This window comes from Diplotaxodon limnothrissa, linkage group LG1, assembly GCF_057381915.1.
Source record: "Diplotaxodon limnothrissa isolate DT_005_m linkage group LG1, D_limnothrissa_male_GT1.1, whole genome shotgun sequence".
Taxonomy (NCBI): Eukaryota; Metazoa; Chordata; class Actinopteri; order Cichliformes; family Cichlidae; genus Diplotaxodon; species Diplotaxodon limnothrissa.
Genome location: NC_140596.1, coordinates 38,415,998 through 38,443,643, shown reverse-complemented (window position 1 = coordinate 38,443,643; position 27,646 = coordinate 38,415,998). Strand labels below are relative to the sequence as shown.

The following is a 27,646-nucleotide window of genomic DNA, read 5'->3' as shown; positions in this document are numbered from 1 at the left end:
ATGTGTGTGTTCCAGAACATTGCCTCTAGAAATCTTCTTGACTTGTATAGAAAATTCATTTTTGTGTCCCATTAATGTTCTTTTGAAATAATAAATTGCTATTTTGACTCCTTAGCGACGCCTGCTGTTGCGTTCTGGACTCCTGCGGCTCCTCCTCTGTGCTCTCCTTTGACTTTTCACTGCAGCGCGGGAAAAACCAAACAAAGACTTATTATGAGAAATAACTTCTCAGTACGAATCTATACAGAGCATGCTCACCATCAGTGCATTTCACTTGGGGCTCCTCCCACTGTCCGTCTGGTTGACAGCGCACCAGCGGTAGATGGCGCTGTCTAAATCCTGGATTGCACTGATAACGAATGATGGAGCCGACGGGGTACACCACCCTCTTTTTGCCAAACATGCAAGCATTGGCCACCTCCGGCGGGGCACCACAGGACACTGAAGGTAGTACCAGAGGACATCATATCAAACAATGTGTTTCCTGCAGTACGTATTTTAGGTAAAAAGCTAAAACATTGCTGCGTTAGTTAGCTCCGAGTCGAGTTTGTTTTTGCAACAGCCAAAATCCAACACGTTTGTTTTGTTAGTGTTAGGACTCTTTCACAGAGCCCAGTATGAGTCACACTGTAGGAAGCTTTAGCCAGCCTAATGCAAAAAGATAAACCTGCTCCACCTATGAAGGACTCCAAACCACTGGACATATATTCTACCATTCAGATATCTGCCTTGTATTGATAACCAGACCAAACAGACTAGACTAGACTTGAAGGTTTTGCTCCAGAGGTTTTGCTGAGCCAGCCTACCTGAGCCTTTCTTGCAGGTGAAGGGCAGATGATAACTACAGGGTACATCATTCCACTGGCCGTCAGAATGCCAGATCATCACCACACAATCTTCTTCAGAGTTCACGTAGTTGTCCGGCTGGTTAGGCCTCCAGTTCTCGTATTGCTGAAGAGACGAGAGCAAACAGGTAAACCTCAGAGTGTAAACAGGACCACAACAGCTTTACCAGTTGTCCTGTATGTCATCTTTTACTGCTAAATTAGATTTTATTGTTTTGTCTTTTCTCAACAGCAAAAAGTTCAAAAAACAATAGAAGCATTAATCGATGAAAATGTTTCCACACATAAAGTTGAATTAGACTAAAAAGCATAAACGGCAAATTGTCTTTGAATGGAATTGCTTCATGCTCACAGCTGTTACACACTCGTTTTCAGACCCCCGCTCTTTCGCTACTCAGGTTAAACATGATATATAAGTCACTCGGATAACTTAAAAATGTAATTGTTTGCCTTTTTTCGGTGTTTTATTTGTTCCGGACTAAATCGGTTTGGCTGAGATCAAAGTTATTAGATTAAATAAAACTTTATTAATCCATCGGGTGGGTTCCTCCAGGATTTTCACACAGCTGAATAAACGTCAAACAGAAAACCGATTAAACAGAAGTGTGAGACGATCGAGAATTTCCGCCAGTGTCCTGATATATTTTAGATAGCAAGGAGCAGACGGCTGAGTTTATTAAACTCCACCAAGACAGCGGTGACGCAAATCTGAAGGCTAGACCGTCCCATTTCACAGCCTCGCACTTCCGGCCTTCTCGGTCTTTGAAGGAACCTGCCCACGTAGACCGCGAAGGCCGGGTCCTCCGAAGGATGCAGCCGACGTTTTGGGACACAGCTATGGTCAGCATCCTGACAGCCCAATGGACGAAGCTGTCTCTCAGTCTGCGTGTTCTGGCCCGGAGGCTCTTCAGTATCATTCCTGATGGCAGCAAACTGAAGACGCTGTTGAAGGGATGAGTGGAGTCACCTGTAATAGAGAGGACCTTCCAGATGAGGCAGGTGCAGTAGATCTCCTGGGGAGGGAGGCAAGAGAGGTCCCCACAATGCTCTCGGCTGCTCTCACTACCCGTTGTCATTTTTTCCTGCAGAACCCAGTGCAGGAGTCATACCACACAGTGATGCAGCTGGTGAGGATACTCTCAACTGTGCCTCTGTAGAAGGTGCTCATAATGGGGATTGAATCTCTTGTGCTTCTCAGTTTGCAGAGGAAGTAGAGTTGCTGTTGGTCTTCTCCACATTCAGGGACAGGTTGTTGTTGCTGTACCACTCTGCCAGATGGTTAATTTCACCCCTGTAGTAGATCCCGTCGTGGGTCAGCAGAGTGAAGAGAAGGGGGCTCAACACACATCCTTGGGGAGCCCCCGTATTCAGTGTTCTTGGGCTGGAGGTGTTGCTGTCGACCCATACTGTCTGCTGTCTTCCTGTCAAGAAATCTAGCAGCCCGTTATACAGCAAGGTGCTGATCCCCAGCAGATCCTTTTTTATGAATGAGTTGCTGGGGAATGATGGTGTTGAATGCTGAACTGAAGTCTATGAACAGCACTCTGACATACAGTGGGGCAAAAAAGTATTTAGTCAGCCACCGATTGTGCAAGTTCCCCCACTTAAAATGATGACAGAGGTCAGTAATTTGCACCAGAGGTACACTTCAACTGTGAGAGACCGAATGTGAAAAAAAAATCCATGAATTCACATGGTAGGATTTGTAAAGAATTTATTCGTAAATCAGGGTGGAAAATAAGTATTTGGTCACCTCAAACAAGGAAAATCTCTGGCTCTCACAGACCTGTAACGTCTTCTGTAAGAAGCTTTTCTGTCCCCCACTCGTTACCTGTATGAATGGCACCTGTTTGAACTCATCATCTGTATAAAAGACACCTGTCCACAGCCTCAAACAGTCAGACTCCAAACTCCGCCATGGCCAAGACCAAAGAGCTTTCGAAGGACACCAGGAAAAGTATTGTAGACCTGCACCAGACTGGGAAGAGTGAATCTACAATAGGCAAGCAGCTTGGTGTGAAAAAAATCAACTGTGGGAGCAATCATCAGAAAATGGAAGACATACAAGACCACTGATAATCTCCCTCGATCTGGGGCTCCACGCAAGATCTCATCCCGTGGGGTCAAAATGATCATGAGAACGGTGAGCAAAGATCCCAGAACCACGCGGGGGGACCTGGTGAATGACCTGCAGAGAGCTGGGACCAAAGTAACAAAGGTCACCATCAGTAACACACTACAACGGCAGGGAATCAAATCCCGCAGTGCCAGACGTGTACCGCTGCTGAAGCCAGTGCATGTCCAGGCCCGTCTGAAGTTTGCCAGAGAGCACATGGATGATACAGCAGAGGATTGGGAGAATGTCATGTGGTCAGATGAAACCAAAGTAGAACTTTTTGGTATAAACTCAACTCGTCGTGTTTGGAGGAAGAAGAATACTGAGTTGCATCCCAAGAACACCATACCTACTGTGAAGCATGGGGGTGGAAACATCATGCTATGGGGCTGTTTTTCTGCCAAGGGGACAGGACGACTGATCCGTGTTAAGGACAGAATGAATGGGGCCATGTATCGTGAGATTTTGAGCCAAAACCTTCTTCCATCAGTGAGAACTTTGAAGATGAAACGAGGCTGGGTCTTCCAACATGACAATGATCCAAAACACACCGCCCGGGCAACAAAGGAGTGGCTCCGTAAGAAGCATTTGAAAGTCCTGGAGTGGCCTAGCCAGTCTCCAGACCTCAACCCCATAGAAAATCTGTGGCGGGAGTTGAAAGTCCGTGTTGCTCGGCGACAGCCCCAAAACATCACTGCTCTCGAGAAGATCTGCATGGAGGAATGGGCCAAAATACCAGCTACTGTGTGTGCAAACCTGGTAAAGACCTATAGTAAACGTTTGACCTCTGTTATTGCCAACAAAGGTTATGTTACAAAGTATTGAGTTGTATTTTTGTTATTGACCAAATACTTATTTTCCACCCTGATTTACGAATAAATTCTTTACAAATCCTACCATGTGAATTCATAGATTTTTTTTTTCACATTCTGTCTCTCACAGTTGAAGTGTACCTCTGGTGCAAATTACTGACCTCTGTCATCATTTTAGGTGGGGGAACTTGCACAATCGGTGGCTGACTAAATACTTTTTTGCCCCACTGTATGAGTCTCTAGTGTTCAGATGTGTGAGGGCTGAGTGAGGGGCAGTTGATTCCATCATCGGTTGAGCGTTTTGACCGGTATGCGAACTCAAATGGATCCAGGTCGATAATTTGATTTGATGCATGACTAACCGTTCAAAGCTCTTCATAATGATGGAGGTGAGTTTGACAGGACGGTAGTCCTTAAAGCAGGAGGTAGATGACTTCTTGGGTACAGTAATGATGGTGGAGGCTTTGAGGCATGTGGGAACGACGGCCTGACCCTAGTGATGTGTTAAAGATGTCTGTGAAGACATTTGTGAGTTCCACAGCATAGTCCGTCAGTGCTCGTCCAAGGATGTTATCAGGACCTGGAGCTTTGCGTGTACTGATTTTGGCAAGGGATCTCCACACACTGTCTGGGGATTGTGTCACCACGGTCTGTAGAGTGGGCTTATAGTCTGTGATGGTTTGTATTCTTTGCCACTGCCTCCAAGTATCTCTGCTGTCGCTGAAGCTTTGCTGCAGCTGATGCCACAGGTTTGCCCTTGCTGTTCTTAGGCTCACCTAATTCCCGGCGCTGAAGGCTTGCATTTTTCAACCTTAGGAGCATTTAAACCTGACCTGTGAGCCATGGTTTCTGATTGGCCCGGACAGTGACAGTCCTGGTCTCTGTGACATCATCGATGCATTTTGGGATGTAGGCAATGACAGTTTCTGTATATTCCTGAAAGTCTGTGGTGTTGTCGTGTGTGGCAGCCTGTGGTGGAAAAGCAGTCTTGCAGTGCCTCTGAGGACCCTTCTGGCCACACCTGTACCTGCTTACGGACTGGTTTGGTGACTTTGACCAGGGGCCTGGGGGAACCCATGGCACACCTAGATTTCTGCCTGTACTGACCCTTATGCAAAATAGGTGGAATTAAGACACAGTTCCAAAAGCAAACACAACTGATCAGTGCTGAGGGTGGTCCTGTTGCTGAGGTTGGGGTGATCCTGTAATCTCTTATGAACGACCTCCAATGCTTCTATGACTGGGATGCAAGTGAAGACAGATGTAACATCTCTCTCTCACTGTACATATACTGTGTATAAAATTAGGGAAACATAACCTGCACAAACAAAATAATTTGCAGGACAAATGTTTGACATCAATTTTGTTCGATTTGAAGAAGATAGGGGGGCCAACTTCACTCACATGTGTTTATAAGGTTGGGAAAACCTGCAGTCAGCTGAGACTGAAGAAGTCACTTGGATGATTTTTATTAATATCTTTAAAATGATAACGGCACAAATGAAAATTTTTGCAGCACAAACCAGCACAAACGTTTGATACCACTTTTGTTTTGTTTTTGTTTTTTGTTTTTTTTGTTTTTTATATTCTCTTTTTTTTTTTTTTTTTGGCCTGTCCCGTTTGGCTCTTTTGCCATCAGAATTGTTGTCTAAAGGCAAAGAAAGATGCCCAACGGATTTACTTTACCAAACTGACCATCCCAGCCTTGCCGTAATGGTCCATTTGATTCACCTTTTATTGTTTATTTTATTTTCACTTACTGAATATGGGACAGACTTGACTGGGGGAAAGAAGGGGAGAAAGAGAGAGGGAAAGAGAAACAGCTGAGAAGAGGGACGGGGGAGAAGGGCAAAAGACATAAACCAACAGAATAAGCAGAGAAAAAAAAATGCATATATCAATCACCTGGATCACCTGCTGAGAAAGAAAAAAGAAAGCAAGCAGAAGAGAACAAGAGTAATAGAATAAACAACATCACAATGATATATGGGAATATGACAGTAAATACTAAATGTTAAACATTATTGTGCAGCACATAAGATCAACAGAACACAGTGTGCTTTGAGGTAGGAGCCAAAAAGGGTGTAGTTTGTGGGTGTGATCACCCGTGTGTACACCTGTGAGCATGGACGCGCTTGTTTTTTGTTTTTTTTAAAAGGTTCCTTCATGTAATAATCTGCTAGAGGGTGTGGGGGGGCCACAGCCCCGTCCTCCAGGGCGTGAAGCAGGTGTGGAGGAGATCAAAACTCCAGACATCCAGAGGCCCCCAGAACACAAGAGACCAAGGAAGACCAACAGAGGGGCAGCTGCGCCACTGTCCCGGAAAGAGCTGAGGAGAGTCCCAGATGAGGGCTCACTCAGCAGCCGCGGAGCAGAAGCCAGGGGGAGTTGCAGTGACGCGCCCGTGAGCTCCGCCGGCAGCCAGCTGCGCCTGAGTGACCGAGCCCCAGGCCGAGAGGCCGGGGGCACCCCACCTCCGAAGTGGCCCAAGCGAGCCCCAGGCTCCAGGCCCCGATAAGCGGCCAACAAGGAGTGAGCCGGTGTGTACCTGGACGCCCATCCCCGGACACAAAGAACCACCAACGCACCGATGTCTGAGGGAGTCCGCCACTGGCAGGGGAAGTGGTGGTAGGGGGAGATAGGCCTCCAAACCTTGGAGGGCCTGAGATGTCCCCAGAGAGGTGGCGCCTGACACCCAACCTGACATATAGACACAGACATACAGGCACACACAGATACAAACATCCATTCCCACCCTCGTGCTCTCATATGCACTCACTCCACACTCAACCAACGTGGAGACAGACATAAAGAGACGCTGTACACACGATCACACTCCCCAAGCGTACTCTACAAACCGGGTCTAGGTGCCCCCGCCCCTGGAGGGGGGAACTGCACCCAGACCCAGGTGGTGTTTCCCTTTTCCCTGCGGTGGGGGGAGGCAGACCGCCCCGACTCCGCAGCAGCAGGAAGGCTCCACACTCCAGACCGCAGTCGGACGGCCAACTCCTCCTCCTAGCCCCCCCGCTCCAGCAGGTCGCAGAGAACGGGGGTGAGAGAAGACTCCAAACCTCCCTCCACCCGCTCATTGTAATGTTGATGCATGTGTGTTCTAAGGTGCATTTAAAACCCAGGAGGGCTTGGAGCTACCTGCCAGAGAGCAGCAGGTAAGCGCATGGTCCCTCCTGCTAGCCCTCAATGTCTACGTGTATTTAAAATTGAGAGGTGGGCAACGATGCCAGGGGTGGGGTGTACACCCTGATGGTACTTTGGACTCCGTGTATCGTGCCCACCTCCAAGATCCTATATGTATGTGTAATGAGAGTGTGAGTAATGTGAATGTCTAAGTTGTGGGATAAAATTGAGGCAGAGGCAGCCAGAAGGGGACCGGGGGGGGGGGGGGGGGGGGGGTAGCCTCCTCTGCACCCTGGTGACATACCCCTACTCCAAGGTCCTGCATGTGTGGGTGGTTGTGGTGGAGCGGGAAGAGGGAGGCAGCTGGAGATGGGGAGGGAAGGAAGGGAGGGGCAAGTGACCCCTCCCTGGGGCCAGCTCCCCCGCTGACCCCAGTAGGCACCCCCATACTCCGCGACCCACCAGGGAAAGGGGGCCCAGGCCCATCCAGACCGGGCCCAGTGCAGCAGCGCCGCCCGGCCCCACAGAGCCCGGGACAGTCCACCCAACCCCACCACAGAGAAAACTGCACCAACCCCACCATCCACTCATCTTCCAGACTACATAAGACAATAAACACCCAGGCTGAGATCTTCCTCCACCTCTCCTGTATCTCCCCCTCCTGCAGAGGGAGCTCCTGAGGAGAGGAAAGCTCCTGCAAGATGTGACAATCTCCCCCACCAGTTGAAGAGCCCCCCAGGTGGCTCGACGCACCGGCGGCACCCTGCTCCAGGGCTGGGCCCCCATGCACCCACCCGCCCACAACCCCGGCAACACACCAACCAGGACCCAAGCCCCCGAGGCCCGGTCCGGGTCCCAGCCCAGAGACGGAGCGCCCCCAGAACCTCACGCCCATCCCGGACCCACCCAGGGCCAGCCAGGCTACCAGGTCAGTAACCCACGTCCGTCAGCACAGACCCTCCCCTAGCCCCGCTGCACGCAGCCGCGAGGAAACAGTCACCGGAGAGCCAACAGAGCCCCTAACCGGACATGACCGCTACCCCGGGTTGAGCCCCCCAAGGAAGATGCCTCCGGGGAACCCCCCGACGCCCTAAGCCTGTCCCTACCCCCACACCAATCACAACAGTGAAGGCGGGACCAAACTATGACCCCCCTACCACTTTTGTTGGATTTGAAGAAGGTGGGGGGGCAACTTCACTCACATTGGCCCATAGCCCTGCCAGTGTAGAAGAAATGATGACGGATGATAATGGCAGCAGCAGCCGTTCTTCTCTGCATGAGTAGCTTAATGTTGTTCGTGTGTAATTTACGTTGAGTACGCTAACCACGTTATTACATTAATGCATGTAAGGTGAACTAGCAAACACCGTCGTAGGTACATGCAGCTGTCTTCTTGTTTGATGGCAGATACTCCCTTCACCCTGGCCAAAAAGGCTAAAATGACCAAAGAAAAAGTGGGAAACAGCTAAACATGAGAGGTTTTTGGACAAAGTTTGTTTTTTCCATTGTTTAAGCACTGCTTCCAGCCAAGAGTGATGCCATAAATCCCCTATAGCTGCAGAAAAGGCTAACATTGTTATCTTTTTACAAAAAAACAGCTGAACATGAGAGGTTTTAGGACAAAGTTTGTGTTCTCCATTCTTTAAGCACCGGTTCGAGCACCGGTTCGAGCACCGGTTCGAGCACCGTTTAAGCACCGGCACCGTTTCAGAAGTACCAGTTTGGTACTGGTATCGGATAAAATCTAAACAATACCCATCCCTAGTGACACACTGGAGGGGAGCACAGCTGATCCTAATTCACAAGACGACAGGAAGACACAAGCTGACACAGTGATAACAGACACAGACCTTCAAAGTAAAACAGGAAATTCACAAAGACAAACTCAGGGACACGAACAAAGCACCAGGGGAATGACACAGGAAATAAACCTAGAACCATAGCTGGACTGGCATTTGCCCGGTGGGCCGATGGTGATTTTTCGTTTTTATGGGCTGTTGTTTTTTGTTTTTTTTTCGTTTTTTTCCGTAACGGTATAAACACTGAAAGGTGGTGGATTGGCCAGATGCTGGGAGATGTGTAAAATTAACTCAGTTGTTTGGTGGTGGCTATTGCGGAGCTTCCACAGATTCAGTAACATTAGCAAGTGGTGGAGGCCAGCAGATGCAACACGCTGGCAGGTGGATGACGGAAAGGCAGGAGGAGCAGAGACCCGAGGCAGTGAACTGAACTTCAGGTAAGAAGTTATGACCTGCAGTCTATCTGGTCAGATATAAACCAAGTTTAGGTGGAGTTTATTTTCGTTATGCTGACTTTTTACAGTCAGTTACAATAACTCGTACTGCGTACTAGCTAGCATGATGGAGTATATATACTGCTGGGCGGGTGCTATGATGTTACTGATGTTGAACTTGTTTTATCTTATTTTATTTATAAGGTTAGTTATTAGAGTTTCCAACTGTCCCGTAAAAAACGGAATAGTCTGGTATTCAGAGAAAATATTATGCGTTTCGTAGTGAGCTGAAAAGGAACACAGTTTGTCCCGGACACAAAGCTGGAGTTATTCTGTGTCTTTGCGCTGCACAGCTTCCTCTTCTTCTCTCATTCTCTCCCCTCCCTCTCCTGTTGCTACTTCAATCATGAAACTGATCAATGATCAGCTGATCGGCTTTTCTCTCTTGTTTGTTTATCGCCCACTTTGTGCCAGAAAGAGGAAACCAGCGGATGTCGCGCTAAACAACAGCAGCACGTTTAAGCTTGATCAGCTGTTGTTAGAATTTATTTAATATTAATTTCTAGTATCAGCTGATGTTTGCTGGAGCCACAGCTGTAAAAGCTGCTGGTCATGATGTCGGTTTGGATATGTGGTGAGAGGGAAACATGAAGATGAAACCAGGAGATGTCCTTACTGAATCATCAGAGCTGAACAGGTGATGGACAAACAGGTTCACCTTTTAGGTGACATGAATGAGTTGAAGGGAAGTTATGAACTGTTTCTGAGAGACTAATAACACCAGGATCCTTTTCTAAGTAGCTGACAGCTGGTAACTGCAGGGGCGGCTCTAGCAAAGTTTTGCCAGGGGGGCAGGTAGGCATTAACAGGGAGAGGGGGGCACAAAGAAATACTTTTCTTTTTTATTCTCATTTAAAATGTCTCGCTTTTAATAAATAATTATCTGAATCTTACAACAAACGTTTTCATCTGATGTAAAATGTATAGAAATCCATTATTGCACATAGTAATTTTTTTTAGGGTCCCATCATAATTTCTTCAGAAGTAGCTAAGTACTGTATATGATGCCAGTATTTTCCCACATTTTCTAGATACTGTACCAGTACTGTGTGCAAAATGCCATCAAAAAGTCAATTAAGTTTTATTCTTTCTCACCTGTCTTTCTGTCTCCTTTCACTTTTTAAAGGTTGCCATGTTAGAAAAAATATTTTGCCCTGCCATGCTGTTTATTGATGTGGCAAATGAATGGTTTATGAAAATATATCTAAATCTGTCATCAGTAATCAGTAATGATCATGTCTCCCCTCTAGTCTTCTCTGTCTTAATTTCAGGTTTTCACCATGTGTTGTAGATAGTTCAGGAGGTTAACTCGACCAAGCAGTCTACTTTTGGGTACTGTTTAGAATACCAGAATAGGGAGGATGGTGTAGGTTTAAGTTTATTAGACTGATACATATATACCAACAAGACAGTCTGCATCACTGTGACAACAGCGTTTGTTTTCATTCAAAGGCTTTATGGTTTTTCCTATAATACTTGGTGGGCCGGTCTCTAGTCAAAATGCCCGGGCCGATTTTTTGTCCCAGTCCAGCCCTGCCTAGAACTGGAAACCCTGAAAATGAAACCTACATACTAATAAATATAACCATGAAGAAATTAAACATCAGATCAGCTAATAATAATAATAACGCCAAAACGCTGGGTCAACTACCCAGCACCATGACAATGTTGCTGCCATCACACTCAAATTGTGCGTTTCCTTAGTTCAAGCACTGATAGATTTTTGTTCTGACCCAGTGTGAATAATATCCTGTTCCCTCAGTCCAACACGCCCACTCACCAGAGGAGTGCCGTCAGTCCACTGGAAGTCATTCTCTATGGTCTTGTCATTCAGCCCGATCCACTGGTAGTCTTGTGCATTTGCTGTGGAGACAAAACAAAGCGCCTCGATTCTCTCTCTGCTCCCATCTCTCACACACATCCGATAAATACTCACCGTTGACAGAGTTCTGCTCCTCTGGGGAGATGATGCTGACCAGGTGGGCGTTGTGATCGCGGCAGCGCTGCTCCGCTGTCACCCACGTCTCTCTCTCGGTGAAGTGTCGGTAGCAGTTCCCCTGAAACTTAGTCCAGCCTTCTTCACACGGCTGCTCCTCTGCGGCCGCAACAGCAAAGAATGAGCACTGTGAGACCGCTCGCTCACTTCAGCGCACAGATTTCTCAATGCAACGCGTCTTTTTCAGGGGTCAGAGTTTAGATACGAAGTGTTCATTAAAGCTTGTTACTCGTCCACAACTACAAACGAGTGTGCTAAGTAAAGTTCAATTCAATTTTATTTATATAGCGCCAAATCACAACAAAAGTTGCCTCAAGGCGCTTCATAAGCGCCATCTTCTCTTCACTTTATTGATTTTTGCTCTCGGCTGTTGATGTTGTGAGTCAGTGAGAATCACACTTTGCCCTGAGTGGGTTTGCTGTTGTGTACAGTTTGACAAAGGGCAGCGTTTCCATCCTGACCTACAAAACAAACAACTCTTTACTGAGAGGAAAATCAGGCGTAGCATCCTGCTGGACAGTAGGGCCTGCCCAATTTCCACCTTTTACTGCAGCATTCAAAGGCTTCATTCACTCTGTAGCTCCGTTCTGTTCATTTTCATTTATGGGCCACTTCAAACAAATGACACAAAACACACACATTTTTCCATTTAGTCCTGTTTAGCTCTATTATAGCAGACAACTCTGGATTTATCTGAGACATCCACCTCTGAGATGCTTTGCCTGTCCACATACAACACGTCTTTAATAATGTAAATTATTTCTGTAATTAAGAAAAAACTCGCAATGTTGGATTTGGGCCTAGAAATCTCAGGAACGTTTCTATTTACACTGGATTTTAGTCTACTGGCCTCCAGTAACACCGTGAAAACCCCTTTTTGGTCAGCACGTGTCCTTTAATCTGCACATGAAATAAATCTGTGGACCTGATTTTACTCATCTGTGCAACACTGCTACAATTAGAACCACCGCGTCTCACAGAGATGCACAGACACTGGTCCCTGCACAGGCAGGGCTGTGGAAAGTCCTCGTTTTCAGGTGGAAGAGCCTTCAGTTGAACCAAAACGCTGCTGGGATTAAAAAGAGATCTTATATTATTAGTTTCTATTGTAAGGTCCCAGTTAAAAGAAGAACTTGAATGAATGATCAGACCCCATCACACGATCAGTCAAACTAGCCCAACAGAGCACTTCCCTCTCACACTGTGGGCTGACTTCCAGGGGTGTTTGAAAGTAAACTGGGAGGCAGAGCCTTCAGCTCTAAGGAACCAGCTCCCAGTTTGGATTGGAGACAGTTCTGGACACAACTGTTGGTCTAGTTTTTATTCTGAGCCCAACGTGCCTGCTGTCTCACTCCTCTGAGTTTGAACTACACGTGCTGCTGTCTTCAGCTTTGTTTTGGTTAGTCTAGTTTATTTTGTGTAGTTTATTTTTAATCATTTTTAATTTAAATGTTAATAAACTTAGGGACTCCAATAGAGACAGACAAACTCTCATTATTAATAAAGCTCTGTTAGGACTGGACCTGGTGAACAGGTTTCTTCCTGTTAAAAGGGAGTTCTTCCTCCCTCTGTCTCCAAGCACTTGCTTGTAAGAGACCACCTGGTTGTTGGGCTCGTTTCTGAATATTGTCTATGGTCGGTTCTTTCCCTTACACCTTACAAGTATCTTGAGATGACTGATGTTGTGAGCTGGCACTGTGTAAACAATGTAAGTGAATAACTGAAAGAAATTATAATAATAATTCACACCAAAGATCTGCAGGCCTGAGTGTGGACTGAAGTTTATGAAGGTCTAAAGAATGTTTTTCTGTACATTAGGATGCTCTGTAACACGTTCACTGTTACTCTGGCTCACCTGGATGACTGCTGCAGTAAAATGAAGTTTAGTAAATGTTTGCAGCAGTAAAACCACTAAACCATTACTGCCTCTCTGACAGAACACAGGCTCCCATTGCAAACCAGGAACATCACAGATACATGCCATGAGCCACCACAGCTGCTCACACAACAACTAATACTGCCATCTGCTGGTGATGCCTCTCGTTCTCTTGCTTCAGTTGTTTTTGAGGTTGTTAGTATTTTTTAGCTGAAGCTGATCTCATACCGATCTCACAGCGCTCCCCTCCGTAGCTGGGCAGGCATAAGCATTTGAAAGAGTCTACAGTCTCCACACAGGTGGCTCCATTGGCACAAGGGTCGGAACGGCACACATCTACCTCTGCAAAAAAGGGGGGCGGGTAACACTACTGTTACAGCGAGGTGTGGGGACGGGAGGCGGATCAGCAGGGTGGGGAACAATACCATGCAATGCAACTTCAGATTAGACTTACTGCACCTAGAATCATCATCCATGTTCCTTTGTTAACAGCTCTCTCAGGTTAGCATGTGCGAATGACATTGACATTTATATACTGAAATATACACCAAAATATCCGATTGTTGCAAGGAAGAATGATTCTAGTCCCTGCAGTAAGTATATCTTTGAATCCTTTGCTAGTTGCAGCAGAAAATCACCATTTAACTCCCAGCAGGATGAAAGCACATATGTTGCAGCAGTTAGATTTAGCATGCATGCATGAGCAGAGGAGGCGTGCTGGCATGGCAGACCAAAAACAGCACACAGGCTGAAGAAGACACTTGTGATGAACACGAGACACAGACGCGGTAAATCCTCAGAGTAGAGACGATGCACATTTGACAAACGGCCGAACGTGAACATCTGTCACACAAACACAAAGACCCAGAGCTCGACACAGAGAGACAACAAACCCAAGCAAAAATACAGTCAGGACACAACAGCAGAGAAGGAAAACAGAGACTGTGAGTCTGCTTCATGAACACTGACTACAGTTACAACAGGTTAAATGTTTATCTGGAAATAAACCCTCAGATAACAGGCTGATTAATGCACAGACTGCAGACCAACAAAAATGTAACACATGCAGACAACAAACAGAAATGTTTCAGGCAAAGTCTGTTAACAGGTACTGAACGAAGCTGCTGTCAGAGAAGGAAATGAGAAACGTACCGTCACAGAAGGCAACGCCGTTCTCTGCAGTGCATGAAGCATCGCCACAGGGGTTCGGTTCACATGGGCCAACATGTCCTTAAAAACAATGCACACTGATTCACACAACACGTCCTCCATGAATGACACACACCAGCACAACTTAGAAAGACACAAGAGGCTTTGGCTTTAGCCATCTCAAATATCTCTAAGACGGAAAAGACTGTGAGATGAGCACACTCACATGTATACACTGACATTATTAATTATACAGATGAACTGCTTAAAAGGTATAAGTGTGACGAATTCTCAATATAGGAACAGAAAACCAGAAACACAAACCGGAACATATTTACCAAGAGTTTAAAACAAAACACAACACAAAAATTCTTCCACTGGAATTAATATGAGCAGAGGAAAAAACACAAAAGTAAGTATTAGCTCCATTAACACACCAGAAAATTACAGTTAAAATAATAAAGAAGACAAACTGGGAACAAAACACAACCTGACACTAATAAAAACTGAGAGCTCAAGAAGAATAAATGTTCAATAAACCAGATCACAAAAGTAAAAAAAAACAGCCAAAAACAAAATAGAAAAGAGATCCATGGAGGCAAAATAACAAATGAGACACGATGAAGAAAATATAGATAATAAATTATTTAAAACACCAACAGCAAAACAGACAAAATGTTCACTGTGATGTTGTACTGGAGTGGAAAAGCATCACAGTGTGAGGCTGAGAAGGATGCAGCACATGCAGCTACACTGTGTATACTACACTGTATACGGTGTACTAAAGAAAAAGAAAGAAAGACGTAGATTAAGAAGCATGTTGTTTCAAGTGTTTCTGTATTTTTTAAACTATATTTATTGTTAAGCTTCTCAAAAAACTGTGACGCCACGAGTGCAGTGATTGGTTGGGCTTACGACTTATCATCTTGTCAGCACAGTTAGGCTGAAATGTAAACACTGAGTCTGTGCTGGCATTGAAATTTTGCAAGATACAAGTAATGTAGATCCTGCGCAAGTTTCCAAAAGACGTCAACAAATTAACAGAAAGTGTACTTGTGAACTTATTATTTTTAAGGGGCTTAATGCTAAAATTCAAGTATTTTCTATTGTGCATTGATAAGCTGAGCCTCAGTGACACCTGTCATGGGTGAAAACCCAGCAATAACCAGAGTTTCACTCATTTAGCAGTTGTTAGCGGCAGCAAGGATTTGGGTTTGCTATGTGATCACCAGCCAGTCTCTAGGCCTTTACTTTTGAAAAGTAAAACTAAATACACACGACCAGCTGTTGCATGTACAGGGATAAAGGGATTCATATCTTACTTTTCCATCAGTCACTAAACTAAGAATAAAACCTTGCAGGTCACTAAAATCACTTCTGTTTCTGATTTTCTTCACTTAGTCGGGGTTAAACAGTTTCAGTGCACGTGTAAAAATCAAACTGATATCCGCACTGCCTGTAACACTGACTGTGCAATATGTCAAGCTGCGAATCGGCTCACAATCAAGTGTAGGAAAGTAAAAGAAATAAGACTTTATCACAGCTTTGGTAAATGTTCTGTTCTCATGTATACGAGGGGTTTTTTTTCTCTGCCTGAGCCCTTTAACCTGATGTTCCCTGACTCAGAAGACCATGGATGCATAGCTCCACGTAGAGTATCTGTAGAGCGGGAATCATACCACTGATGTTCTGATTGGTACCAACTGTACCTCCTGATCAATAAGACTTTAATATAAACGCCTTTTGATCATTTATTTAGTTTTTGCTCTCTTTAAACTTTGTATCTGTTTGTGACACACTTCAACATTTAACTGTTTCTATTCTTGACATTTAATGTCTGTGTTCATTTTTCTTTGCACAGTTTGAATGTTAGAAGAAGATCATAGCTCGCACAGGTAAAGTATCAACAACATTTAGGCTGGGTGGTTCCCACTCACAGGGTCTCATTACAGCCACAGGCCCACTGGGTGGATGCTTCTGCAGCCCTTACTTAGTTTTTCAGTGCGCTTTATAAATAACGTTTATTATTATTATTGCTTTGTTGACGGCACAAGTTAAACCATGCATGGAAAACAGTTTACAGGGTAAGGCAGCCGTTCCTGTAGTTTGGCATCAAATCAAAGAAGTCGCTTAGGTGAGAATGACTACGTAGACATGTAACGTGCTGCTAACAGTAAGTAGCAGCTAGCTTGGCACACGCTAACTTTTTCAGGTAACAATCATTCAAATCTGATGCACAGCTTAGTTTTTATTGCTGATGAATGATTTGATTTTTTGAATCCCACCAAGCAAAAGCAAGTATAAAGTTAACCATCTGTTTCAGGAACTACAATAAAGCAACAGTTTCCTCTCAAAGGTGCATATTTGCAGCAGCTAGCACATCAACACACCACCACCACCAAAACACACCTAGTGGTTATGGTTATAGTGACACCCTTAAAAGTAATGAACTGAACATTTTAATTGGCACAAACAGCTACAGAGTACTTCATGTTGATTTGATACACTACCAAAGGACATGATATTTTAAATCCAGAGCAGAAAATCTAAATTGTGTCAAGAATATATTTACTAACCTTCAACAGGGCCTGATGTCTGAACAGAGGGTGGTGCAACTGTAATGGGAGGTGCTGCTAGTCCTGCCGGGACAACCGCAGGAGCCAGAGTTACAGGGACATCATCGGGGGTCTCTGGCACGCCATTAGGGTCCTCCTGTGGTCCTGTGGTGCTCTCTGTCACATTGCACTCAATGATGGGATAGGCCACTGGCAGATGCCTAGAAGGGCCTTCTGAAAAAGTCGTGCTGGCAGCAGATGAGTCAGAGTCTCCACTCCCAGGGTAAGAACCACTGCCACTACTACTTCCTTCTCCACTGTACTCCAACGGCCCCTTACCAAGCTCCGAAAACAGCGTGCCTGAGTCCTCTGGTGATGTGTTTTCAGATACCTTTGTCATTAGATCCTCAGACTGAAAGATAACACTGCCTCCTCCTCCACTTGTAGAGGACTCGTATCCAGAAAGTCCTGATCCAGACAGAGAATGAAAACTTGAGCTTCCAAATCCAGACAGATATCCACCACTTCCCTCTGCAGAACTGTAGAGTAAAACCCCAGATGCCTCCTCCTCCACTCCAGACGATGACCCTGTCAGCTCAGTGAACCCTGAACCCACCAAAGTCACACCAGGGAAAAATTCAAAGACCCCTCCCGAGGCCGAGGCAGTGAGGTCCCCACTGAGGTCCCCACTGAGATCACCACTGACGTCTCCACTGAGGTCCCCACTGAGATCACCACTGAGGTTCCCACTGAGGTCCCCACTGACGTCTCCACTGAGGTCCCCACTGAGGTCCCCACTGAGATCACCACTGAGGTTCCCACTGAGGTCCCCACTGACGTCTCCACTGAGGTCCCCACTGAGATCACCACTGAGGTCCCCACTGAGGTCCCCACTGAGGTCACCACTGCAATCTCCATTAAGATCACAAATGAGAACGCCAGATCCTGAAATGTCCCCAGAGCCACTGAAGAAGTCTCCACTAAGCTCACTGTATTTACTGGAGGTGGTTGCATCAATCAGTTTATCATCTATCAATAAGATCTGAGCGTCTCCACTCCCTGAAAGCTCTCCTGACTGTCCACTACCACTTCCAGAGGAAAATTTGGATGGAAAACTGCTAGAGCCAGAAAACTCCTGACCAGTGACGAAACCAGAGGACATGTCTGTGGAAGAACCACTTTCTGTAGAACTGAAACCAGATCCAGACCAGGACGCATCCCCACTACCACTCAGCACTCCAGATCCCACATCAGATGAAAGGAAAGTAAGGATCTCTGTGCTTCCCTCTCCAGCTTCTTGAGGTCCTCCAGAACCTGAGTCCTCGCCTGAAGGAGTGGAGTCAGTGCCTGAAAAACAAATACTGATCATGGACCCTTCTCCACTACCTGATCCAGAAACATCTGTACTACTGGGACCTGATTCTCCGCTGGGTAGGTCAGCATGCGCACTGCCAGCCAGGTCTCCAGAGCCAGAGGAAGGGAGGTCTTCAGAAGCAGAGCCATCTCCAGAAGTAGCCTTATCTCCAGAACCAGAGGAGAAAATCTCGTCTGCAGACAAACATGGCTGTCCAGATCCAGACGATTCTCCAGAGTGACCTCCAGATGTGTAATCTACTACAGAAGTGTCTCCTGAGCCTGAACCAGAGCCTGAATTCTCTACATTGATGGGAGGAGATATGGAGGGAACAGCTGAGAACAGAAATTGAAAGTTAAGCTTAGAAACAAACGGGAACAAATGGGTAATCCAGTCATGCTCTGAAGGGAACTCACCAGGTCGTAACAAATGGGTAGCTGATGTCAGATTTAGTAGAGCCTCCTCAATTTCTGTGACGTTCAGTCCAGTTTCATCTGCAATAAGCCGAACGTCAGCTGTGAAAATGTAAGTGAATGATGATCATGGTGGTTAAGAGTCAAGTATAAGGTATAAATCGTCAATATAAGAATCCCTGTTTGGGAGAAAGACAAATGAATTTTCTGTCCCCTGGTTGCCAAAATTGGGAGAATAGTTTAAAAAGCAAATGTGTAGTTAGACCTCAGAGGGTTAATGAATAGTAGAGACATTCAGAATTACCTCTGAAACAGTAAGCATCAAATCTGGCATCAAGTTCAGGATAGCCAGTCTGGTGATTGTACACAGTGTGCACTCCTATTTTCCCCGCTCCGCACTCCGCACGTGGATTGTTGATGGGATAGCGCACACTGCGATCTAGTAGCCAGCCTGCACGGCACTTGTCAAAGCCCATTTTCCAGGCAGCATAGAGATGTCCTGTGGAGGCCGCTGTGGCGTTCTGCTCTTGACAGCTACGAACAGCCTCACTGTAAGTGAAACCTTCAGCTGATTCAATGTGGAAAACCTCTCCTGTGGAACAGATGACAGTGAATAACCAAAATCTATACAATATTACAAAGTCATAACTAAAACTTTAGGCTTTTATCACCTTTGAGCCCGTCAGTGTAGCAGTACACATCGTATCTCTCGTGTGCTGGCCTCAGACCGTAGGATCGAACCCCGGGTCGATCTCCCAGATCTCCAACACAGCTTTCTCGAGGGTAAGCGATAGGATACCTACACAAGAGCACCCAACTATAAAACCTGGTTTAAAACAGAAATCTCTTCACTTGCTCCAGAATAGCAATCCAGAATTACCTTACAGTCTGATCCAGTAGCCAACCTGCGTCACACTGCTGGTATCCAGCTTCATACGCTGCCTGCAGCTGCGGAGGCGTGGCGATTGAGCCTCCAACACTCTGGCAGGCTTGTTGGGCCTCGACAAAGGTGAAAGCGTAGCGGCCGGCAGCTGAACGGTAATGGAAGACCACGCCTGTAGAGGAATCAGGAGAGACTACTGTGGGTTGAAATCCTGGAACGTCATTATTAGGGAATCTCTCTGGTCCTTCTTCAGTTATTATAGCATGCATCAGCGGCTCATTTACTGACCGCTTGGAGGTATCACAAAGCCTTTGTGTGGCTCCCTGCCAACGTCCGGCTGTGCTGTGGCTGACTGTATCAGATCAGTGACAGACTCGGTGATGTTTGGCGGCTCAGCCAGAGGCGGGTCGGTGGGGCTTTCTGTGTAGGTGAAGTCCACGTTAGTAGGCATCATAGTCTCCACCTCTCCGGCAGCCTCACTCTCTGTCGTCGTGCTCCTGAAGAACACCTCTGGGCTCTGTGTCACTGTGGTGACTCGCGGCACACCGCTGCCCTCTTCTGTCATGCCTGAGCCGTCTTCATCAGTCGATTCTGGAGGTGACAGAGGAGATGACGTCTAAAGGTGAGTTTTTAAAGAATCTTCTGGAGGAGCTGGTTTGAGCAAGCCACCTATAGGCCATAAGGTTAACGCATTAGCCTGGGAATCTGCCCTGGAGCCGTTTACCCAGTCTAACCCAGTCTAACCCTAGCCCTAGTCTTTTAATTAGGCCTTATCCACTCACAGTATTCAATGATACACATGTCATTGAAAAACTTACAATATGGTGTATTATTTATATAAAATCCCAAAATGTCATGTTGTGGTCAAAGTGTCACAAAAAGTAATTAGATTGCTGTTACTTTCCCGTAAGCATGCTGCGTTACTAAAACTTGATTTTGTTTGTGAGCGTCTCTCATGACAACGACGTACGAGCGTGCGACGTCCGTGGTAACAGACGTGTGCAGATCAACAATGGATAACATGGAGTGCAGGAGAGAGTACCACCGTGCAGCGTTTACAGCGTGGAAGTAATCACATTACTTTGAGTTTGATTCAGTAAAAAGTGACACAAACATTAGCGTCTGCTGTTCACTCTGTGTGGGAAGAAAACTTCTTTCTACAGCGAAAAGTTAAACTTCAAATCTGAGCGAGCAGCGAGCACGCCGCCACGGGAACGTGACATTCACAGAGAAACCCCCGGATCCTCCCACTGACATGACCGCTGTGGGCAAACCTCCACCCGCCCCACTCCTGCTAAACACAGACAATAGATTTAAGAGCTGCTGAGTCTTCGATTCTATTCATTTTTACTGTTTTACTTGCATCTATTTGAAAGAGTATAAGCACAAAACATGATTTTATTTTATATGCTGGAATACGCAGAACATAGGTTTAAATGTTAAACACATTTCTTCAAGTCAAAGACTGTTGATATCATTTAATGTTTGCTTGATGCATAAAGATAAAATTAATAAAACATTTTTTTCATTTGATTCAGTTTTGTATGATGGATTATGCAGAAAAAATAGAATTGGGCTGAAAGTTCTGTTGCTTTATTACATAAGTAATAAAGTAACTAATTACTTTTGAATTACCTTTTTCAAGTAACTTGACCGACACCACCTACATGTTAGAACTACTGCTCAGTGAGGGAAACCCTTGCCATGAAGCTTCCAGTGCAGTTTTTGTGCTGATGTTAATGCCAGAGGAGCTCTGGGAAGCTCTGGGAAGCTGCAGTTACTGCGTCAGTGGAGTACTGGTGTGTTTTAGACACCATGCACCACAGCACTGGCTGACCTCTCTCTGTAACTTAAGTGGTCTGCCACTTTCGGGCTGAGTTGCTGTGGTTCCTATACACTTTTACTTCGCAAGGGGATAGAAAGTTCAGCTGATGTGTAGCATTGGCGTCCTATTACAGTACTACACTCAGTGAGCTCTTTAGAACGACTCTTTTTTCACAGATATTTGCAAACTGCATGATAGTTTTGCACCATTCAGCCACGTGATGCAGTATTGATCAAGTGAATAATGCCACAGTCCCACATTTGACTGTGGCATTATTATGTCAGTGGCTAGAGACCAGTCAGTGACCTTCTGAATGGTAAACTGGTTGGTGAAACCCTCTTTACTTTTAGATTGCTGCAATTGTTCGTAGTTTGCAGATAAGATCTCAACTTGTCTGCTAGCAAGTGTAACCGCTCACCCTTCGAGCGGTTATAAGACTGTAAACAATGGCACACAAACAGTAAAGGGAAATTATTGGCCTTCAGAGTAAAAGCTCTGTTCCACAGTTGCATCTTTTACATTGAAGACAAACAGTCCCTGTCTGTGGTTTGTGTTGGTGCAGCAAGCTGCTAGCCAGTGTTGGTCAAGTTACTTGAAAAAAGTAATCAGTAACTAATTACTGATTACTCCCCCCAAAAAGTAATCCCGTTACTTTACTGATTACTTATTTTCAAAAGTAATTAATTACTTAGTTACTTAGTTACTTAGTTACTTTTTAAAAACACGATTTACAACCTGAAGAGGTGATAAAGTGATAGATCTTTCAGCCCAATTCTACTTTTTCTACATAATCCATCATACAAAATGTAATCAAATGGAAAAGTCTCTTTTTTTAACTTGTTTTATCAGTTTTAATCTTTTAACTTTATGCATCAAGCAAAACATTTAATTATATGCAACATTCTCTGACTTGAATAAATTAGTTTAACATTTAAACCTATTTTCTACACATTCCAGCACATAAAATAAAATATTTTTTGTGTTTTCACTCACTCTTTCAAACAGATGCAAGTAAAACACAGCAGAAAATAAATAAAGTCAAAGACTCAGCGGTCCTTTTGCTCTATTTTCACCTGTAAAGCAGGAGCAGGGTAGGCGGAGGGTTACCCTGGTGTAGGTGTGCTGCGGTCAGTTGAAGAATCCGCGCGAGCGTCTCTGTGAGTTTCCCATCACGTCGTAGCTACTCGGTGCTTGCTCGGAAGTTTAGGGGTTTTTTTCGCTGTAAAAAGAAGTTTTCTTCCCACGCACGATGGACGCTAATGTTTTTGTCACTTTTTATGGAATCAAACTCAAAGTAAGGTCAGTACTTCCACACTTTAAACGCTGCACGCTCATACTCTCTCCCGCACTCGATATATTATCCATTGTTGATCTGCACACAGCTGTTGTCACCAACGTCGCACTTGCTTACGTCACTGTCATGAGACATTCTCGCAAAAAAAATCACGGTTTTAGTAACGCAGTAACGCAGCGTTCCTACGGGAAAGTAACGGTAATCTAATTACCGATTTTGCAATAGTAATCCCTTACTTTACTCGTTACTTGAAAAAGTAATCAGATTACAGTAACGCGTTACTGCCCATCTCTGCTGCTAGCAACCAAGGGAATCACCAGGAGGTTTCTGCTGCAGAACTGTCTTTCTGACCAGTGTCAACAGAAGGCCCCTCCAACTCTGGTGACAGGTGATTGATCACACTCTCTTGATCAGTGTGTGCAGGACATGACAATCCTACAGCCCCAGAGAAACCGTGGCATCTCTGGGGCTGTAGGATTCAAAGATTCAGAGGTTTGTACTTTAATCTGTTTAGTATATGTAGGTTCTAGTAATATGCAACTGTTTCCTGCACATGTAAAATGTGGCAATACATAGCTAGTGAAAGTACAGATGCACACTTGTGTGCTTTTATTGTGTGAGCGATACCTGTGTAACAGAAGGCGTCACAGCGAGACTCGGGAAGAGGATATCCTGTCTGGTTTGCGTGAAGATAAACAGTCCGTACCCCGATCAGCCCGCCTCCACACTGTGGCCTACGAATGTTGATGGGATAGCGGACACTCCTGTCTGCGAGCCAGCCAGCGTTGCAGACATCCATCCCTCCTTGCCAGGCCAGGTACAGCTGACCTGTAGTGGCCAGCTGAGCACCCTTATTAGAGCACGCCAACACAGCCTCTGAGAAGGTGAACTTCTCTGCAGTCGCAGTGTAGAAAACTCTGCCTGTCTCAGATAAAGAGCTTTGTGAGAAAAATAAAGAATACAAATCATGAAAGGATGAGTTTAAAATGCATTAAAGTGTACCTGTCATCTTCTCAGCAAAGCAGTAAACATCATAAGTCTCATTGAGATCCCTCACGCCGTAGGTCCTGACTCCAGGCAGTTCTACTTTGTCACCATAGCAGTTCATACGAGGACTCTGGATTGGGTACCTGTGGTTAAACAAAGTAATGTGAAGAAGAAAACACTGAAAACTAAACTCATGTTTGCTGCTGTACAGAAGTTTAACATGAGCACATTGTGATCTGCTCACATTAGCTTTGTCCTTTCAGACCACAATTCGTTGATTTCACGTTTTTCCTTAAATCCACAGTAAAGTGTTTTAAAAACACATTTCAAAGAAGTTGAGAGCAGACTGGAAAATATGTCTATTTTAAGAAAACTCCCAGTACGACGAATTGTATTAACTGCTAAACATGCCCAGGAAAGAAAGGAGAGGCTTGGTGCTTCATAAGTGGGAATGGAAAGAAATAATATTTCTCTATAAACTATTACAAGTAATTTGGGGATATCATAATCTGCAGTCTTGCAGTCTCTGTTCTAATTTATCCCAAAGTTGTCATATCAGGTTAAGCTCAGGACTCTGTGCAGGCCAGTCAAGTATTTCCACACCAACCTCAGTCATCTTTATCGACCTTGGTTTGTGCACTGCTGCGCAGTCATGTTGGAACAGGAAGGAGCCATCCCCCAAAACTCCAAAATGTCTTGTTATGCTAAAGCATTAAGAGTTTCTTTGACTGGAACTACGGGGCCAACTCCAGCCCCGCACCATAATCCCCGCTCACCAAACTTTACCAGCTCTTAATCAACATTTTTTTGATTAAGATGCCAAATTACAGTTTTTTACTGAACAGAAAAATGAGTTTTAGTCCTATGTTGTTCTGCTTGGTTAATTCTGACCTCAGCGCTGGCTTAAACTTAAGTTTAAAAAAGTGAATTTAGCCATTTTCGTTTTTGGCAGATTTCTCAAATAGGTTTCTTTTCTTGCTTTTATGAAGGGCCATGTTATAAATTTTGGAAATAAAACTACTGAGTAGTTGCTCCTTGGGTGGGTGCTGACCTGACTGTGTGATCAGAGAGCCAGCCAGCGTCACACTGGTGAAAACCGTCATCGTACGCCGCTTGGAGCTGTTCGGGTGAAGCCATTACTGCACTATTCTGGGTGCACGCTGCCTTCGCCTTTTCAAAAGTCAAACTGTAGCGTCCCATGATGGCCCTGTAGTGGAACACAGTGCCTGGAGAGACAAAAAGTGGGATAACAATAAGAAAGAGCGATGGTGCGATGTGACCAAAAAATCCATATAATTTTGGTCATTTTGTCAACACTATCACATAAAAGTAAAAAATCAAAAGAAAAGGTATCAACTCCTGCCTCGCAGACATCATGTGTCACTCATACCTTGAACCTGGACGTGCACGATGCTGTGGTTGTCCTCGATGTCGTGCTGAACCTCACAGCGATACACTCCCGTGTCACTGGAACGCAGCTCAGATATCCTGATGCTAGCGTTTGTCGGGGTCCCAGGATAAGCTACCAGCTGGACTCTGTCCTGGTAGTTCTCAGTGATATGCACTTTCCCCCCCTGGGCAACAATGATGGTTGTGGCCTTTTCTTTAGTCACAAAGCTCCATTTGATCCGATGAGACAAGGGGGCAATGGTGGGAGCGCCAGGGTCGTCAACAGTGTGATCCTATGAGAGGCGACATCATTTACAAACGTTTTCGAGGGTTTATAGACACAAACATACGTACATACATGTCAGGTAGTTAAAGTAATATGACAGGTTCAATCTAAGCTTCTGTTACTTTATTTGCTGACTAATCAGCTGTACTGTTGTTTTGATGTCAGGTCTGCTGAGATTACTGATCTATTGCATTCTGTGTAGTGGTTAACACGTGTGCTCCTAACGCTAACGCTGAAGCTAATGATGTCATGGTGGCTAAGGCCTTCTTTTATATGGCACACAAAACAAAGGTGTAGTTTGCCATTTACACACCTCAAAGTGGCACGGTAACATCAGCGTTCCCCCCAGCAGAGGGCGCTGTGGACCCTCCAGGAGAATGATGACACTCAGTACATCCTCTGGGTCTGTGAAGGTCAGACATGCACACAGTGTAGAAAGACAAGACTGCTACACGCCAGTGCTGACTGATGAGGACACTGGAGAGAAACTGTAAGCTGCACTTCTTACCCATATAGGACTGCTGCTCATAAACATCATATGTGGCTGAGGTGACAGTCACATACAAAGCCATCAGCACCGTCCCCCGGATCATGTTCATCCTAAAAATCAAACAGGAAAATTAGCAGGAACACGACTGTGACTCGAACTCTTCGTCACACTTGGACGCTGATGTTAAATGCTAATCCTTTTTTTTATGTCCTACCTTTAGAAGTGAAAAAAGAGAACTTAATCTAAACTGTTGAAGAACAGGTCAATTAAAATGAGACCACAAAGGTATTATAACCTCAGTTTCTTACTTCCTGCAGTCCATAGCCTGAGTGTGTAAAACGTGCTGTACTGAGATGCTGTAGCACTACGAGGCTGGTTCTGATCATTTATTCAAATGATCACAGAAAGATTTCAGGTTCTTTGTCTCTGGTAAAGACTATACTTATCATAATAATTCAGTAATAATAAAAATTACAGTGAAAATATTAAAATTACACTGAAACAAAAACTACTGCAGCTAATCTGAACTGATAATGGAAATTATAAACCCCCCAAATTTCAAGTATAAATACAAAGCTGTAGTAAGTCGTCAGTCCAGTGACCAATATATTCGCACAGGTGACCTTTTGATGGGCGGAGCAGTGGAACCGTGCAGGGACTGATTTGTGCGTTTAGAATTTACATGTTTTGTTTGGAGGGAACATTTTACCTTCTTTTCTTGTTTATTTCAGTATTAATAAAGCTACTTTTTGGATTATTCATTTATTTATTTGAGATGTGCCAAATCCCACAAGACTTAACTTTACTTCTAAGATTTTTTTTATGTTCGCTGGAAGAGACATTTTGATTTTTAATATACTTTTTTCTTTAAATTTGTATTTGTTTGGCCGAGTGTGTGAGAGAGATACACACTGGAACGTCCTGGAAACGTGGTTACAGTGGAAAAAAGAAGCCAGTTTCTCTCTGTTTCCCTCCCCACCATTGTGGGGTTTTTATTTAAATAAAATGATTGTTGTTTTCTGAACAGAGGCTGCTGCTGTTCTGAGTAAATGAATCGCTGCATTTGCAGCGGGAAGAGGCTGCCGTTAAAACAGCACTATCATTTTTTCTGCTTCTCTTAGTTCAGCCAACATTATTAGCAAACTTGCTCATGAGCCAAATAAATAAATAAATGGCTCTTGTATAAACGATCGGTGAAAGGCTCAGCCTGTCCTTAAAGCTTAAACTGGCTCACATACAAATAGACATTTGATATTTTCTACTTTAATTATTTACTTCGTGCTTCATGTTTTCTACTGGTAAACTTTTGCGTTTGGCTTTTTGGAGGAAGTTGGTGAACAAATGGGCAGTAACTGCATTCTTTGAACCCCTAAAGCTGGAGGGTCGATGTCTGGGCTAAGTGACAGCTCATTAGCACTGAGTTTGTGTGAGTGGTGCTGGTGGCCAGCTCCACACTGCATTCATTCAGCCGCTGTGATAAAGTCTACTCCCACAGAGACTGGGCCCATAAGACCAGATCTGTTCCCCGTGAAGCCTGTGTTATGGCAGCTCTGACGACACCAGGTCTGTGTAAACAGCACTGCGTAGATTCCAGAGTCCGCCCTTTCCATCGCGTCCTAACACTGCTCACATTCAGGCCGGAGACCGGAGTGCGACGTGATGGAGGGAGGCCAGTCAGGCCTTTGATCCTGGACAACGACTGAATTTATATTTCTTTACATGAGGCAAAACGTTCATGTGATGCACCAGGTGTAAAAATGTCATGTTTGTTACAGGTAATGACTGTGTTGTTCAACCATGGGAGGAAATTAAGGTGTGAGATAGGATGGCTGAGCCCCAATACTGTGCTCTTCAGTGAACTAGCTGACGTTAAGTAATGTTCAAATATGGACTCGGAGTTCTGCTTCCAGGTATAGATGCATACAAGATGGTTTGGCCCACCACCCAC

General features: G+C 45.0%; 1 protein-coding gene across 1 annotated transcript; it reads right to left on the bottom strand.

The window, feature by feature from the left end:
• Positions 1-111: 111 nt before the first annotated feature.
• LOC146640169 (aggrecan core protein-like) lies at positions 112-25,807 on the bottom strand. Its single transcript, XM_085358229.1, has 19 exons — positions 25,717-25,807; positions 25,522-25,613; positions 24,924-25,215; positions 24,585-24,759; positions 23,549-23,676; positions 23,174-23,467; positions 19,716-20,018; positions 19,425-19,599; positions 19,216-19,343; positions 18,849-19,136; positions 18,548-18,646; positions 16,799-18,466; positions 14,226-14,303; positions 13,302-13,415; positions 11,138-11,296; positions 10,982-11,064; positions 807-951; positions 259-441; positions 112-179 (listed from the first exon to the last, which is right to left on the bottom strand). Exons 1-19 carry the CDS (start codon positions 25,805-25,807, stop codon positions 112-114), a joined length of 4,563 nt encoding a protein of 1,520 aa, XP_085214355.1.
• Between the last annotated feature and the right edge of the window lie 1,839 nt (positions 25,808-27,646).

Bases quoted from the DNA above. Each gene is read 5' to 3' on its own strand.
- LOC146640169 (XM_085358229.1), bottom strand. From the start codon at position 25,807: ATGAACATGATCCGGGGGACGGTGCTGATGGCTTTGTATGTGACTGTC. The intron at 14,304-16,798 runs GTTAGTAAATAT...ATTGTTTTTAAG, and splicing joins GACATCAGGCCCTGTTGAAG to GACATGTTGGCCCATGTGAA. The intron at 180-258 runs GTGAGCATGCTC...CCCGCGCTGCAG, and splicing joins CCAAGTGAAATGCACTGATG to TGAAAAGTCAAAGGAGAGCA.